Genomic DNA, 17551 nt, shown 5'->3' with positions numbered 1-17551 from the left:
TATCTTGACCCTAAATTTAAACATTTCTTTTGTTTTTCTTTTATTTCTGGAACATTTGGAAACAAAGGAAAGGCTTCTCGAACGGCATCGTCAAAACAACATGCTACTTGACGGTTATTTTGTTCTAGACGAACATGCCAGAACAACGCGTCATCAATGCAATTAACCAATAGGAACGCAACGTTCATGTAGTGAACGTGGGAAGAGCCACAACAATGGACTGGTAACAGGCGGTTTGTTTTTCTCCTTTCCTCGTCTCGCGCCTGTTATGCAGTTGTTCAGGCAGGAGGTTTTCTTGATTTATTTGAAACCAAACTTCCACACTCATTACAGGCTCGATTAAAGCCTCTCATGGAATAATTCCTCCCTGGCTATGATGCATGTCCATACCTTCTTTAGCGAAGACCTCTAGCCTTAAACAAGGATAGATGTGCCAGGTCTTTGGAAAGATACGCAGAAAACGGGCGCGAAGATTATATTTGATATTTCGTGCGACCACAGAAGTCCCATCTAAGCTCCCATTAAAAGTCTAAACAGAAGAAAATCAAATAAGCCATCCAAAGCGTTATAATAAAACATGGCTTTTCACCAGGGCAGATAAACTTTAAAGGCATCACTACTAATTTACAAAGATGTAGTAAAGAGCTAGATGCTTCTGTGTTGTTGCATTTAATTAAGCATACCCTTGAAATTCACCAAAAAAGGTTGCACATGTGCGCCAGTTTCAGCGTCAGTTTCTTGCTTGTAAACCATATCGACGTTAAGCAAAGTTGTATTTACTATCACGACTGAAATTACCTTCAAATTTCCCTCTTCCTTGTACTCTTTCCAAAATATTCCATCAAGACTGGAGCTTAAGGTAAAACTCCTTATCCACTTGTTCTCAGTTGGATGAGCTTGAACAGCAATTGTATGAACAACTTTGACAATACGAAAATCAAGCTGCAGAAACTGAGTCTTATTTGAGTCATTTTTAGGAGCGCACCACGCAGAAGGTACTGTGGACAATTTTTTTAATCGAAGGTTTCCTTGCCATGGTGTGAGAACGGAACCATCATATGTAGACATGATAGGATAGTTAACTTCACTAGTAGTGTTTGAAACGTCAATAGACCTTTTACAAACTAAAGGATACAAAGAGTTAAAAGTATTTTAGATGCTTTGCAACACTATGAAAGTAGCATAAGACGCACCGAGTTGGTCCTCTTTTTGCGGTGAAGCCTCATAAATCTATTGTGGGATATATTAACGGTGGAAAAACGTGATGCGGGGGACAACCTATTAAGAAAGACGGATGTCACGCTAAATGTTATTTGTTCATAGCATTTTATGGATCAATATTGCCACAGCCTATAATGGGCGTCCTAAAATAGGGACGAAGTTTATTGAATGAATTTTTAAGACAAACTTATCGATTTGGGCCCAGTTGTTGAAAAGGTGGATGACGCTATCATCTTTATCCAGTGGATGGCGCAGTGGGTTTCCTTAATACTTATCCGCTGGATAATGATTTTTCTGGTGGATAGCCCTATCCAACGTTAGAACACCGGTGCTTGGCGCAAGAACCAAATCTATATTTGATAAAAATCTACAGAAACGTTACGTAATGATGTTGTAACGTATGTTAATTTCCAGCGGCATTTCATCATTTATCATCTGTGCTCCAATAACTACTGAAACGAAACAACATAAATGTGTTGGTGGCATTTTTTTGTTGTCTGGGCCGGATATTTCTGGTATTTGGTGTACTGAAAAATACAGGATTCCTGCAATGGTATTTGAATAAAACAACCCACTCCGGCGGTGAACTAACGCTGACCCTCTGATTTACCATTTTTCCTTTTTGTGGGGATAATTTATTATCAATGAATGAGGCTGAGTAAGATATGAAGAATTAAGCAAATCGAGGAGGGTGTTATCCACCGAGGCAGAAGGCAGAAGTGGATAACACCTTCCGAGGTCTGCTTGATTCTTCATATCCTACGAAAGCCGAATTCATTAATTGCTTTATTATTCATTCAAAATAATTCCCAGTTTAAAAATTAAACATAGCTAAAACATGCTTACCTGCATCGATGTTCAGTTCATCATTGATAGTGTACGTTTAGGTTTGTCCAGCTCCGCAAATATTCTCCAAATAGCAGAGATGTCGCCCTCCGAGTTGTCCTCTTGCTGTTTTTGCTATGTTTTTAGCTATTGTTTCGCCTAGTTCCAGCTGTAGTTCCTACTCTTGACACAAATGAAGTGTCCGCCCTTTTTTGCTTTCACAACCGAAACAACTCAACCTCGTCCCCAGGTCTTCTCGGTTAACGGTGCATTAACCTGTAGCGGGCTGCATTTTTGACGTCATTTCCTCGTTAAACACAAAATTCTTCCAAATTTGGTGATCAGTAACTGGTTATGGTGAATTGTGCGTGTGCTTTTAGCCAATTAGAATTGGGGAAATATTTTGAATGAATAATAATAACACTTAAGCTCCAGCTGATAATGCACCATCATATAAATACAAGTGCCAGTTTTTCAAAAAACAGAAATCTGATTGACGCCATCGCATTATTTTGATATCCACTTACAAAAGTGTTCAGAAACAGACTGTTTTTGAGCCTATCAAGTTTCCTTTTCTCCCCCGTTCTTCTAGAAAAAAAGAAAGAAGAAAACCAAAACGCTTGATCGAAAGTTAAGTGTGACAGCCTCCTTTTCAAAAAGGATGATGTTTTCATAACACTTACCTTTGCATCCGTACACCTCAACTCTAATGTACCGCTTTCTGTGCCACTGTTTGGGCCAAAACCGAATAAAGCGTGCAGTGACGTTCTTCTTCAAATAGTGCTTTGTGACTGTGTTGGCGCTAAAGCTACTCTCGAACATCTACAGTGACAAAAATTATCACATATTACCTCAATCAATTGTGGAATCAATCATTGATTTAGTCCAGACCATACATCGTTAAGGCCTGGGCCAAACGTCGAACTTTTCATGAGACGAACCAAACTCTAGTTTGGGTCCACCTAAATTAAGTTAAAATTGTCTTTTGGGTCAGACGTCGAACTTACGAAGCGTCGAACCAATCATCTGAATCAGACCAAAAAGCAGTTCTAATAATGTTCTACCGACCGCGGCTAAATATACATTATCATGCATCGAAATTGTTAGTTCATTAGTCTAGTTCGTCGCAATTAAAGACTGATGTTTTTCCCGCAGTCGAACTTCACACTTTGTATGCGTCTGAAGCAGACGGATAGAACGTGTTGGACGATCCAGTCTCATTTAGACGAACTTAACTGAGCCAGACGTCGAACTTTTCATGAACTTAACTCACTAAGTTTGGTTTGTCTCCTGAAAAGTTCGACGTTTGGCCTGTAACACTGGACACTTGATGTGCGCTAACGAGACCCAGACATCGGCAGAGATCATGATGTATTATAAAGAAGCTTTTATATTACCCTGACTTCGCCGTCTTCTTTGTGTTCGAACCAGTGCAGGCCATCTTTTGAGAACGACAACTGAAATTTAACCACTGCTGTTTCATCATTGCGAAACCCTTGTGTCGCCACAGCAGTGATCACGTGATCTGTGCTACCAACTTCTATCTGAAGGTAAGCGTTCTGATCTGCGACGGCTGGTATCCACCCATAAGGATCCTTGAAAAGACGGCTTTTCGAAGAGCGACCACTACCATAGAATGAAGAGGCTAGGATAGATTCGTCTGGGATGTGAATGTCTTCCATTCCAAGAGCGATGGAACAAGCTAAGGGTAATAAAGGCAATACAAATGCATTGCTCAGGACTAGTTCACGGTCGTTTTGTAGCTACGCGATTTGTCAATTTGACTGAACATGGGCGCGATCCATTCAACCTAAATTTCCAGAAATTTGGGTCCAAAACTCAATGGATCGGTTCGGTTCAACCGGAAAAGTTTCGGAAAAACTGGTAGAGCTTTTGAGGTGGACCACTATTCCCGGTCGGACCGGTCTGAATTTTGGTTGAATGGATCGCGGCCCTTGACAAGCGTAACAGGGGAAACGGGACTGAATTATTTCTGGCAGGCCTATTGGCTTAAGTAAAGACCAAACTTTTTGCAGATACCATGCCAAAAACAGTGTTTTAATTTTCAGTTATTCTCCCAAGATTTTAAGGGTGTTACTTGCAACAGCATCTACGGCATTATTACAAAAATTCTCTAGTCTTGCCGAGGTTCTCATCATAAAAAAAATTCTCGAGTTGTCATGCCAAACACATCGTCTTGATGTTTAGTAATTGTGTTACATTATTACGCATTACCCTCACTGTCTGTCTGGAAAATAATCGCATTACAGAAGAGAGAATTGGAAAATAGTTTATAACAAAACCTTGATCAAACTTTTTTGTATGTGCCAACTGTCTTATATGAAGGTTAATCAATCTCATGCAATCAATCACATGTAAATTTTTTGATTTAGTTATTGGAAAGCTTTCCAGACTGTTATAACTAGGAAAAATTAAATGAACTGCTTTCTCCATTTAATTTAATTTTGGGTTGAGTAGAGTAATAAAAAGCTTCCTTCCTAATATAATTAGGACCACGAAACAACGATCTTTATTAATTAAGTTCAGAGCAGTATTCTTGGATTTTTGCCTAACCTTTCTTAGACTTTTCTTGCACTCGTATTTTTGTGCCACCGGTAAAATCTGTGCACTTTCTTGTCGAAGCGGGCGCTTACGACGACAAGGGCGATAAAGGCGTTAAATCTGACCTTTATCACAGTTTCTTGTGAGTGCGGTACTGCTCTGGCCCGTCTTCAAATAAAAGTGACCGATCATAGACCATCGACCGACCATATAAAGACCGACCATTTTTCAAATCTTGTTCGATTTAGCAAGGAAGGGCGCCAACACTAAGAGCCGCTCTTGATCAGCGGTCAATGCTTTAATTTCAGGTTAAAGGATCAAAGAGAAACCGAGGGCACGATCTTCAAAAAAGGGATACAATCAGAGAAACGGATACGTTTATTAAGAGCAAGTCATAAGATTGCATTTTAAAAGGTATGGAATTTTTCATTGCATCGTACGTCGTTACAACCAGTCAGGTTTATGTGTACAATCACAACGCGAGTTCAACAGAACACATTGTCAAGACATATCTCCTCAGTGCTCCATTTGACGATGATCAAAAAGGCTTAAAGAGAAATGAAAATCTGTTTGCTATACAAATACTAAAGATTGAACAAAAGGTGTGGCCGTCTTGAATTAGGTTCGTACCTCTGCATCCGTATACCTCCATTCTCATACAAGTCCAGCCAAACCACGTGACTGGAAGGATCCGTAAATACCTTGAAACTATCTTCTTCAGAAGCGTGCGTCGCACAACTTGACTGCTTCGTGAATTACCTTCAAAAATCTACAGAGATGGGGATTAAAGGTACAAATTTATTTTGCAAGGCCGCAAAACAGGCAAATTTGCCAGAAAAAGGAAAATAAAAAACGAAAGATAAAGGACGAGAATTCATTTTTCTGCCCGTTTGAGTGTAATACACAAGCTAGTGCATCAAAGGGTGAGAATTCTGGCTAAAATTTAAAAATATTGGGTCCCCACTTTAAATCTTCAACACAATTTCTAAATCACCAAGAGAACAGTATACAAAGTGAAATTTCATATTGTCCGATAATGTTAAGATGTCGTCAACAAAAATCACATACACTGTAAGTTAAGTCATCACAAACAAAAGACTACCGGCCATCAAATGGTCAGGAAACAATAAGCAAATAACTCCGTTATCAGTAGACAGAGATATAGTATTAACCTTAAAAGCTTCTGTTTTAATTTCAGTTTTACAATTTCTAAGGATTAACTGATATAAGATATGATCCCTTCTGTAAGACAAAAAACTTATGAACACTTTTTAATCTACAACAGAGAACGTCAAGGTCATTCCCACTCAAGTCTTCTTTAAGTGACCAAAATGAAAATGATTTTTCTTTAACCTTTTAACCAACTTAAGTCTATTACTTCCTTTTCTTTCACCTTTGGCGTGTTGCCATGTTCAACATAATTGGTCCAAGTCGTTTGATCGTCACTAAAGGACAGACTGAAGTTTGTCACCCATGCTCGAAATCTTATCGCCCACTCAGATATCTCATATTTGCCCTGGGTAGCAACGCCTGTTATGATGTGAACTTGACCGAGATCAACCTGAAGGTACTGGGCTCCGTCATTTTCCCGTGCGCACCAGGCTCCCTCGCCTTCTCTGCTGTATAGCCGTGCCAGCCAAGGCTCATGATCTACATCGTACCAAGACGACGCTGTAAAGGCATTGTTTGGAATAACACCTCTCTCTAGGCCAATTGGATAGGCGCAGTCTGAAAACGATAAGTTAGGAAGAAACATTAGGGGAGAGGAAACATTCTTTAAAGTGTTTCCCTGTTAAATAGCTGTAAACGAATTCAGGCACATGACTCTCGTCAGGTGAATAAATTGGTTATTTTTAAAACAAGACTGCGTCACAAATATTTAGCTCAAAAGCTCAGTTAGTCACTGTAAACTTAAACGATTTAAAAGCAAACGTTTTCAGCCCAACCCCTTCAAAATTACTCCGACGAACGGCATCAGTTTGGAAATAATATTTAAGGTCTTTAAAAAGTTACTTTTATCCTACGCTGAACGTCGTGAAACCGGCTCTAGCTCTCTACAGCACTTTGATCCTGCTGAGTAAGCCCTCCAAAAATAAAAGAACATTGATGGGGGAGCAACTCTGAGTCTTTAGGGGAGTTTGCTGTTCTAAGCATGTTGATTTAACCCAGTTTTTTACAACATCCATACGCCATAGTTCATGGATCTACACCCTCTTTTTGAAATGTTCATGGCTAGTTCCATTCCTGTGGAGTAGTTAACTTGCCTTCGCATCCATACAGCTCTACCCTCATGCAAATGGCCACATTCCAGAGCACTGGAAGAAACCTGAGAAATCTAACCGACACATGCTTGTATAGGGATACCTCCTTTACTGTGGTTCCATCCGAATTACCCTCGAGGGTCTGCAAAATATTTCATATGCCACATACATACATGGTCATACATACATTATTCCCGCATGCACATTTACATTTATAGTCAGAAACTAGTGCTAACTCAGTAAAAAATACAATTAACCTTTAAAAATCTTTGAATAAGTCTCATTAGAGGACGTTAGTGTGGTGAGTTACTGGAAAAACGTGAAAGCGTTGATCACAAACCAGGAAGGATTGAGAATGCTTGATGTAGAAGAATTCAGTTAACGTAGGTTATAATGTGAAGCAAAAGCATAATCACAGCATTAACAATTACCACTGATTGGTCTTCGCCAAGGGCTTTTCTCCAGAATATTCCATCTGAACTATATGACAAACCGTATTGTGTCACCCAGTGACTGAGAGTAGGGTGGCCTTGAGTAGCGATGCTGGAGATCGTCCTGATTCTTCCGAAGTCTATTTGAAGATATTGATGAGTATCATTATCTCCTGCACACCAAGCTTTCTTTCCATTCAAGCGACCTTCCCACGGTTCGTTTCCTGCTCCAGTGTGACTTGAAGCAGTGAAACTCATGTTGGCGGGTAAATCTCCGCTTTCAGCGCCAAATGGTTCCTGACAAACTTACAAATATAAATGGTAAACGGAATTATAAAAAAAAAATAAGAATATACTACGTATACTGATTTTCACTCAGTCACCTATCACTGATTTAATTTATTCATGCGAGCTTGTAATGGAGTTTAATCTTGGTCCCTCCGAACTTTTCTTTGCGGTCTTTTTTATTTTGTGTGTTTTTCTGTTTGTTTGTTTGTTTGTTCGTTTGTTTTCTTTTAAGCTAATGTTTTTAAGTTTGTTTCTAAGGTCACATTTTATGACGTATGTACCAATCGATGAGTTGAATTAAAAACGTCCTTGCGCCAGTTGTTCAAAAGGTGAATAGCGCTATCCACTGGATAAATCACTATCCACTAGACAACGCAATTGGTCGCCCTAATTTGTATCCGGTTGATAGCTCTATCCATCTTTTGAGCAGAGTAAAGTGCAATGGTCTCCGGTCAAAATGCTCCCTTATCTCTCAGAATTCAATCACAAGTTTAGTTTTACTGTATTTGACAAACATGCAGTAATCGGTAAAAAGAAAAACAAGCAGCTCCACGGTTAACAGTCAAATCAAGCTCCAAATACTATTATGAAATAAATAAATCGTTTTTGCTGCTAATGCTAAAAAGAAAGCCGGAACCTTTATCGTCTTTACAAAATTCACTTACTACAAAGCAAGGAGGAATCGTTATTTCAAATCTAAGGTCTTTTTGGTAAAAAAAATGATAGAATGACGATTAGACAAATTACTGAAAGTGAAGAATGATCATCGCAGTAAATTTTCCAATTTAAGCAATTGGAAAGAAGAAGCCTGAAAAAAATCAGGGCTTCAACGGGATTCGAACCTGTGACCTCCGCGTTGCCGGTGCGTTGCTCTACCAACTGAGCTATGAAGCCACACATTTGCAGCGAGGTCAATTTACTGAGTTCATATCTCCCGTGAGGAGTGAAATGATGTGAAGTATATGAAATAATTCATTTTTGAACTGCGGTTGTAGATGAAAGTGAAGAATGATCATCGCAGAAAATTTTCCAATTTAAGCAATGTGTGGCTTCATATTTCAGTTGGTAGAGCAACGCACCGGCAACGCGGAGGTCACGGGTTCGAATCCCGTTGAAGCCCTGATTTTTTTTTTTGTTCAGGCTTCTTCTTTCCAATTGCTTAAATTGGAAAATTTACTGCGATGATCATTCTTCACTTTCATCTACAACCGCAGTTCAAAAATGAATTATTTCATATACTTCACATCCGACAAATTACTGATAAAAAGAGTACATAAAAAAGGCCCTAAAGACTGAACACATTTCAATTTTATCAAGTAAGGAATGTACCTTTCCCTCCATATACTTCGACCCTCATGGAAATTCTATTGTAATAGGTCTTTGGCAAGAATCGAATCATCAATGCTGTCATATTATGTCGGAGATACTGCTTGACAACTGTGTTCTGATCACGGTTACCACTAAACACCTAAAAGCAAAACAAAATTGTTAAGTGCTAAAGTACGCCACAATTTAGGCAGCTGCATTTGTTCCGTAGCTAGATTAGTTTTCCGTCTTTTTTTCTACAATCTAGTGAGCGAGAGCGCGACATATAGAGCGCGGTCAATATATTCCCCGCGGTTTTCAGTTTCATACTCGCGAAAATAGAAGGTCTGTGAACAGGATAATAGATTACTGGAAACTATGCTAAGGTACAGTGTAAGGCATGGGATTGACATTATCACTTACATTCACTTCGCTATGGTTATAAATAAGATTACACAATCACAACAAAGAAATCTGCAAAATCAAAAGGTACCTATCAAGAAATCTTTCCTTACTTTAGCCTTGCCATCTTCAGTATATACCATCCACTCATCTCCCCACATGCTGAAACTCAGCATGTACGTCTTCACCCAGTTCTGCAGTTTGCCGCTCCCTTGCGTTGCTACAGCTGTAATCATACTCAGTTTCCTCCCAAACGTTATTTCTAAAAATGAGGCTCCGTAATCGGTTGCCTCCCAGGAAGCCTCGGGAAGGTTTAACCGTCCCTTTCTAGCCTGATATGAAGCCAACGTGCCGTAGGATGCTACCATATAATCATCTTTAATGATGGTCTCGTTTTCTACGCCAATCGCATCTGAGAAAACTGTGAGTCAATGAACAATAAGAGCAGTAAGCTAAAGGGTGATTCCTATCAAAGTAAACAACCCTCATGCAGTTCAGCTACATTAGACAATTAATTGCAAATTACTTAATATCAATTTCCAAACCTAGCTGATAAAATATGTTGTATTGTTTTCCAGAAGTTCAGCTACATCAGAAAGGCAAATTACTTGTTATTCATTTGCAAAACTAGCTGATAAAATATGTTGTGTTGTTTTCCAGAAATGCATAGCGTTCCTATGATCGTATCGGCATGTATGAACATGACAACCATTTCCAAGGGACATAAGTTGGTCAATCTTCTTCATCGCAGCATGGCCGAGGGGTAAGAGCGTTGGACTTGCAATCCGTAGGCCCCGAGTCCAAGTCCCGCCCTGACTTTAAGCTGGGTTTGCTCACGGTGGTCAAGCACGAGTTCAAACCCTTGGCTGTGCTTGTAAATAGCCAACTGGTTTGCCTCCAGCCAGTTGAAATTCTTAACTTTTTTAAATTTATCGTCCATTTTTTTGTTTGTTTCAGATGTTTGCTCGGCCCCACTAGCCTTTGAGATAAATACTGTCGAGGGCAAATAAAGAAATTATTTTTCATTATCATTATCATAACTATGGCCGGCTTTTTTTTTGAGTGTTAAATGTACCCAAAATAAGTTAAAAAAAACTCACCATCGCAGCCAAAGACTTCAACCCTCATACATATATCACCACTCCAGGCTGTTGGGTGAAATCGTAAGGCCACTGCAGTAAATGGGTAATCAATGAGATGCTTTACCTCTGTCAAGCGATCTTTATTTGCGCCAAAAACCTGAAAGAGGTTCCACTTCGATTTAGGTATTAATACTACAATGTAATCTCCTCCTTAAAAAATACAAGACCGAAGTCTCTTTCTGAACATGAATGATTGAGTGAACACTCTCACAGTGGATTTTGAATATAACGAACCTCTTTATAACGAGGTCCCAGGTATAACAAAACCTCGTTATAGCGAGCAAATTTTGCCCTCCCTTGGCCGTTTCCTCTTGCCTTGGCTTCGACGAAAGAGAAATAAAAATAGGGGATGAAAATTTGTAGTAGGTTATGGTGATTGAAATAATAAACAGCAACGTGAAATCGTTTTAAAACTTGAAGGGATTTTTAACGGAAAAGAAAAAAAAACTTTAAAAAAGTTATTATTACTAAGTGCGGCACCAGTATAACCTCCCACTCAGACTTTCTTAGAGCTTCGTCACGCGATCCTAATCCTTAAGAACGACGGCGTTGTAGGCTAACACTCTGAGCATGAAACACTCATGGATCCTTACTGAAGTTCCTGCTGTAGGCGTACTATAGGTAAGTGTAGCATGAAAGGGAAGCTTTTAACTTACGCATGAAGGTTTACGATATGCCCTGTACATACCTTACGATTATTTCCATCTTTGTAATAATTCCATGTTCCACCATCAGAGCTGTACGACAGTTCATATTCGGTTACCCATTCATTATAGTTATGACTACCTTGGCTTGCTACCGCGGTCACTTTCCTCTGTTTTGGTCCTAAATCGACCTAAAGCAGTCAAATTGTAAGAGACTTTAACTGGCGAAAAAAATAGATACCACCACCTTACATGTCAAATATGTTGCTACTCATTACCGAGCAACATTTGAGAATTTTCAACTCCTGCAAAGCATAAAGTGACCCGGCAAAAATGATACAAAAAGGATGACATGAACTGATTATCAATGGTTGTATATTGCAAATTATTATTCATTAAAAAAATTTCCCCGTCTCTGATTGGCTAAAACCACACGCATAATTCACTATAACTAGCTGCTGTTGACCAAATTTGGAAAGAATTTTGACATATTGAACCGATGACGTCAAAACGACCTCAGCCTGGTGCAGCCTGGTTGCAGATTATTGTTTTTATTATCGATCTGCAGAATTCTTCATATCCTACTCTGCCTCATTCAGTATTGCTAATTATCCACGATCAGGCAGCCTAGCTACTTTGGAATCAGTAAAGAATTCAAGAAAATGTAGAAAGAGTTTACAAATAAAATCGAAGAGGAAATAGCCCAAGTACTGACAAACAAAAAAAAAACGGATGAGAGTATACGGAAAAATATTACTCAATGAATGCCACATTCTTTTTAGGAGCATCTGCAAGAATAAATATCTGTTCATATTCCAAATGCTTCACATCATACTTGTAACCTTATTAAAAGTGTTTAGTAAATTTTACAACCTGAATATATTGATTAACGTCCAACAAGGTAGAGCACCAGCTGCGTCGTGATTCGTTGTTCAAACGGCCATACCAAGGATCGCTTCTACCTGGCTGCCAAGTGGTGGCAGTTAAAGAGTCATCCGATATCTGATTGGTGGAGAGTCCCAGGGGATCTGAACAGTCTGTTATACGTAGAGGAAAAATTTCATTTCATGGCGATTACATGAAAACAATATTCTCACCAGTATAACTTGACCTAGTCATATAGCAAAAATTCTTCTTACTTACTTTCTCTTGACCGGGATTAAGATGGATTGCAGTATTGAAAAGATATTATGTCTACTCACTATCTTTCCATTTAGTTGATAAAATAATCTATTTTTACTTAAGAGTATGTTACATTTGAGATGCCCAATATTTTATTTTCATGCTTTAGATTACAATTTAAAAGAATGGGTGTCTGCTCAAGTATTTACCTTGAGATTGTACAAGTATCGAAGCGGTCTAGAAAAAAAGAGAAGAACGCATATTAGTGAAAAATCATTGTGAAGAATCGTCATGGCGAATAAACACGAGCAAAAGATTCAAACAGAGAGAGAGAGAGAAGAAATTTGTTCCAGGTGATAGCCTATTGGGGCTTGCATCAAAGGCAAGAACCTTCTCCTGAATTAAAAGGAGTAAAAAGTTGCAAGCTTAACATAATAGCTCTGATGAAAATACACCGGCGCTTTCATGATTCCTATCTCAAAAGTTTTGAATATTTACAGCCCTTTGTGTGAATGGAATTATAAATATATAATGTCAACAAATAGCGCTAATCGAGAACCAGTGTTTACATAAATTAATCTTGATTCCCTTGATAGTCTACGAGCTCTTTGAGACAGCTTCAATAGTTAATTTCAATTAACTATAACATGCTTCAGTTTACAAAATAATTAATAAAAGGAATTTCAATTTATTGACGTCGATAAGAAGAATAGAAATGAATGGTGTGCTACAGCTTCATATTTCATTTCATTTTTTTCTTCAATAAAATAATTTAAAACTCTCTTTACAGTGGTAATAACAAACATGCAAGTACAAAAGTACGGACAAAGTTGAATCAAATTTTTCAAGCGCAGTTAAAACAAATTGGGATAAATCGTGTATCAGAAAAAAAAGCTAAGGATTATGACAATCTTAGGATGACCGAGAAGAGGGAAGTGGAAAGTACTTACCTTGAGTGCTAACAATAAATAGACGATCATCATCTTCCGTGTCTTGATGCTTTGCTAAAGAGGAAAGATCCCTATAAAATACTTTGCCTCCATTCTAGAAAAGACACTAACGGCAGTTGTAAAACAAATGGCAAACACCGTTCCTTTATTGGCAGAATCTATTGGTCTTAAAAGTAAAACAAGTGGAATATAACGAAAACACTGCTCCTACCTATTGTACAGGATTGTCCCACAAGCAGGGAAGCTAGAAATTTGATTTCAGTTTCTCTCACAAGCGACGGCAGACTATTTATTCTCTGCATCTTAAGTAAAAAACTGTTACAGACCTTTCTCCAAAACCTTCGAAATAACTAGTTTATATATTAATTTAAAATAATTCCACTAGAAGTCTCAAAATTACGGAAGGAATAATTTCTATAAACTAATCAATGATTAAATTATTTCCAACTGACTACTTACAACTGAAATCAGAGTAACCTCGGTCTTGATCTTAAACGTCCCGCTTTGATTGACTTAAATAACAAGCATGGTATATAGAGTGTTTTCACTCACGTGGCCAGCTTCTATGCAAATTAAACCTATTGAAAACAAAAAGCTTTGACATAAAGTAAAGAGTTAAAAGCATTGGTTTGGAATAACAACATGGCGGCCGTTTCATTGTCTTAGAACACCGATATGACCGCCGTGACGTCATGTGAAAAAGCTCGACAGGTAAAAAAAGAATCAAACCTGTACAAAGATCCTCGCAAAACACAAATTTGACGCACGAGGTCAGAGTGTTTGCAAAAGACGAGTAAAAGAGTATTTCAATTCTCTCCGGGAAATCACCAAGATCCTTACCGTTCTTCTGTATTCTTCAAACTATACCTTTCAACAAATGTTGCCCACGTCCTCTTCGTTTAGGACAGAGTCTTTCCCTCTATGGATCAATTGGTACTCAGTCTTCTCCTCGTTCTAAAACAGTGCTTCTTGTCTTCTTCATCTTATTTTTCTCCTTGGGGCAGACAATTACCATAATACAAAACTACTTGGCAACTGCTACGTACCAGATCTGTTTTAGTATCTTAGAATTACATGTATATAAGAGTAGCGCGTGGGAGATTAAAGCCTATGAAATTTCTGCGTTCACTAGAATTGAACCTTATTATAGGAGACAGTGCAGTAGACCCTCATAGGAATAGGAATACCATCTTATAGCTTCTTATCGCCCATCATCATATCGCATAAGAGAGTCTGGTCCTAGGTTGAGGTTTAAAGTGTACATAAAAAGTGATTTCTTTTTTTTTTTGGAAAAAGCGTACTCACTCAATTCTTTAAGGTATTGTGGGATGCTTGTGTGATTGCCTTCAATAATATTATCTGCTTGCCAGTATTCGTTCTTACACGAGGTTTACATAATTTTTTATTGGTTACAGATCTAGTATTGTAGTTATGGACATCACTAGCGTAAAGAAAGGTGTCGAGAAATATATCGGATAGTAAACCTTTATGCCAGAGATGGGTTAATTTTTAATGATGCAGACAATAAACGTTGTATACTGTGAGCATGTCTAACAAATTCAGCAATGGGAGAACACTCTCGGTATCTTTACCATGTGTGTTTGCAAAGAATAAATAAGTTGCCTAAAAAATGGAAAGTCCCTTAATTTGGATATAATTCCGATATTCCTGGATATTCGTGTGCAAATATATGAGATATGATATTTCCAGGAGATACAATCATCGATTAGTACCCTAAATATTTAATATGGTCCTTGCGAACGCGACGGTAGTACGTTTCGTCCTTATTTCTAATCTAAATATTCACGGACATATCCTTTTTCTTAGTGGACGTAATTATCATAAAATTAGTCTTTGCCGTATTCACTGACAGTTTATTTACCTCACACCATCCTTTCACCTTCTCAAGTTCGGAGTTCACAAGTTAAGGGTTATGCAGTGGAACAAGGAAATCATGTTTTCCAGAGACTGAGCAGACCACTGACACTTCTTCTTTTAATTTTTTTTTTCTCGAGAGAACGTACCAACTTGTAAACATCTGAGAAACGCATTGGGATACCCCGAAGATAAAGTGTTTACCCGTTTCTAGTAGAATGCACATAAACAAGTCAAACACTTAGACACACACACACTTACACACACTCAGAACTAAATATTACCACTAAGTGTATATAAAAATCATTCTTTATTTAAAGCTGATTTGAAAAAGAAAAATAGTGTCGCATTTTTGAAAGTTTACATAAATAATACTATAATTTCGACCAAACTTTCTTCGTATTCAGACATCGCGAAGCTATATTAACTAAATAAAGCGAGCAGTCTTATCTGTATAACTGTCTTCAGTCTGCTCCAAGATGCTTTGCGTTTTTATGCAGAAACTTTGCGAATAATTTCTTGCAATATTACCTCTAACTATCCCGCGAGATTAAATTTTCTTTGCCAGAGAACTCCCTCACATACTTTCAAGCATAATGACAAAACCCGCTGTAGTTATGGAAAAGTTAAAAATGCAGAAAGGGTGATTTTACTTAAAAAGTGGAATAGATAGACGACATACTTCATAACGGTGTTTTACTCAAATCTCATTGTCATCATCTATATGTTAAAAGGCGCAGTTTATAGCAAATACATAAATATATTATTATTATTATTATTATTATTATTATTATTATTATTATTATTATTATTATTATTATTATTATTATCATTTCCTTTGTGTACTTGTTTGACACTAATTCTCAGAAGCTGTTTCAGGGACCAAGTAAAATCACTTTGAATACGTAAACGATGTGATACTGCACATAAACGGAGCTGAGAAATTTAATAAAACGATCTATCATTCTTGATCTCTATGCATAGTCATCCTTAATAGAATGGTCAAAAGATATCGTATGACAAAGGTAAGTAGCCAAGAACTCTCTGAACTCTTCGTCTGGTCCCGTTTCATTTGAAGTATATTGGGTGGTCAAAAGTTCGGCAAAATCTAGCTCGCCTTGACCAACTTCTTCTTCCAACTTGCACAAAGACTTGATCTTTTGGTTAAGTAGTTTACGTTGTTCCTTTAGAAGATCCCAACTTTCTTTGATACTCCTTTCTTTGGGAGATTTCTTCTTTTCCTTTGTTTTCCTCCAAATTTCATCGCCTGCTTCAAACTCCGATCCACTACCGAAAAGAGATTTTAGATAACGAAGCAAAAATCCTGCGATTTCAAACTCGTCTGAATTTTCATCGATTTCTGAATTAACATCACTGTAAGTGTCCATAATAACTGCCATAAACATGTTTAGCAAAAAGAATTGCATTGCGAGTACAAACAGGGTGAAAAACAGCGGCCCTAAAAGTCTATCTGCGTGGCTAAGATCCACAAAATATGCCTTTCCTAGCGTCATAGCGAGAGATGTTTCAAACGTAGTTATGAAATCAGCCATCCCTTCCACCTTGTTACCAAAGACGACGTACGCAAAGATGTTAAACGCTAAAAACACGATCAATGCTTCCATGCTCAATGGCAGCAGATCTTTGCCCGCTTGTAAAACTGTGTGCCCAAGTACTGCAATATGGCGGTTAAAACTCAAAAGTTGGATGAATTTCAGCGTAGCTATGAAAACAATGGAACCCATGATGTAAGTGTTAAGTTCGTCCCCTTTTATGGCATAGTGAAAACTAATAAAGATAAATGGATTTTCTTGCACTTTGTTTAATGTCCATTTCGCGTTACCAATACGAGCGATATACAACCCGACGGCAGTGAAAGACAAAACAAGCTGGGCAACATCCAGGACATTCCAATAATTTTTGAAGAACACTTTTCCTTGCTTGAAAATTTTTTTGCAAGTGACATAGAATCCTATAGACACCATGACTATAACAATAAACTCGCACATCCCCACAAGTGTGCTGAGTGGTCCAACGTGCTGGTGCAAGCGAAACGTATCAACTCTCAAATATGTCGTTGCTGCTCCAGTTCCAGTGAGCTCTACCAGATAGGTCACGCTACTGAAAAGGTTTGCCGGTGCGCAAAACACAGTCAGCTCGACTAAAACTGCACGGGTGTACTTGTCAATCCAGTTAAAAAATTTTAAATCTCCAATCACGTTCTTAGCTTGCTGCATGAAGTAACCTAAGACGGCTGTAAATCCTCCGCCACTGTAAACTGCTTTGCTTCCCCAGAAAGGCACTCCATTCAACTGCATAGAGGTTTGGTATCGCCATGGAACAGGACATGTGGAATACTCTAGGTCTGCTTGTTGTACCCATCCGGGCAAAAAGAAGCTCTTTTCCTCGGTAAGCATGGAGTATGATCCTTCACAGCTCATGTTGAAATCTTGGGAGTAATCGCCTTTGCAAATGCCTGGAAATGAAAAAAACTGTATGGACTTTTTCTCACAAAATCTAACG

The 17551-nt window shown here is 38.2% G+C and overlaps 3 protein-coding genes and 1 non-coding gene across 4 annotated transcripts in view; all 4 read right to left on the bottom strand.

The window, feature by feature from the left end:
* Window positions 1-3566, bottom strand: part of LOC140934556 (uncharacterized) — a 30211-nt gene extending 26645 nt beyond the window's left edge. Inside the window, exons 1-4 of the mRNA XM_073384161.1 lie at window positions 3444-3566; window positions 2730-2868; window positions 799-1124; window positions 391-529 (exon numbers count right to left, since the gene is read on the bottom strand). Coding sequence (XP_073240262.1) covers window positions 391-529; window positions 799-1124; window positions 2730-2868 — 604 coding nt within the window. The 5' untranslated portion in view covers window positions 3444-3566. The remainder of the gene's footprint in view (window positions 1-390; window positions 530-798; window positions 1125-2729; window positions 2869-3443) is intronic.
* Window positions 3567-7243: 3677 nt separating this feature from the next.
* LOC140934555 (lactadherin-like) lies at window positions 7244-13186 on the bottom strand. Its single transcript, XM_073384160.1, has 6 exons — window positions 13154-13186; window positions 11126-11272; window positions 10396-10534; window positions 9409-9716; window positions 8918-9056; window positions 7244-7605 (listed from the first exon to the last, which is right to left on the bottom strand). Exons 1-6 carry the CDS (start codon window positions 13184-13186, stop codon window positions 7244-7246), a joined length of 1128 nt encoding a protein of 375 aa, XP_073240261.1.
* Trnaa-ggc (transfer RNA alanine (anticodon GGC)) lies at window positions 8410-8482 on the bottom strand. Its single transcript has one exon. It is a non-coding gene; the product is annotated as a tRNA-Ala (tRNA).
* Window positions 13187-16002: 2816 nt separating the features above from the next.
* Window positions 16003-17551, bottom strand: part of LOC140934554 (uncharacterized) — a 76114-nt gene continuing 74565 nt past the window's right edge. Inside the window, 1 exon segment of the mRNA XM_073384159.1 lies at window positions 16003-17504. Within this exon segment, the coding sequence (XP_073240260.1) occupies window positions 16003-17504 (1502 nt within the window).

This window comes from Porites lutea, chromosome 4 (genome assembly GCF_958299795.1).
Source record: "Porites lutea chromosome 4, jaPorLute2.1, whole genome shotgun sequence".
Taxonomy (NCBI): Eukaryota; Metazoa; Cnidaria; class Anthozoa; order Scleractinia; family Poritidae; genus Porites; species Porites lutea.
Note: the sequence above shows the minus strand (reverse complement) of the source record. Positions and strands in the feature narration are given on the sequence as shown.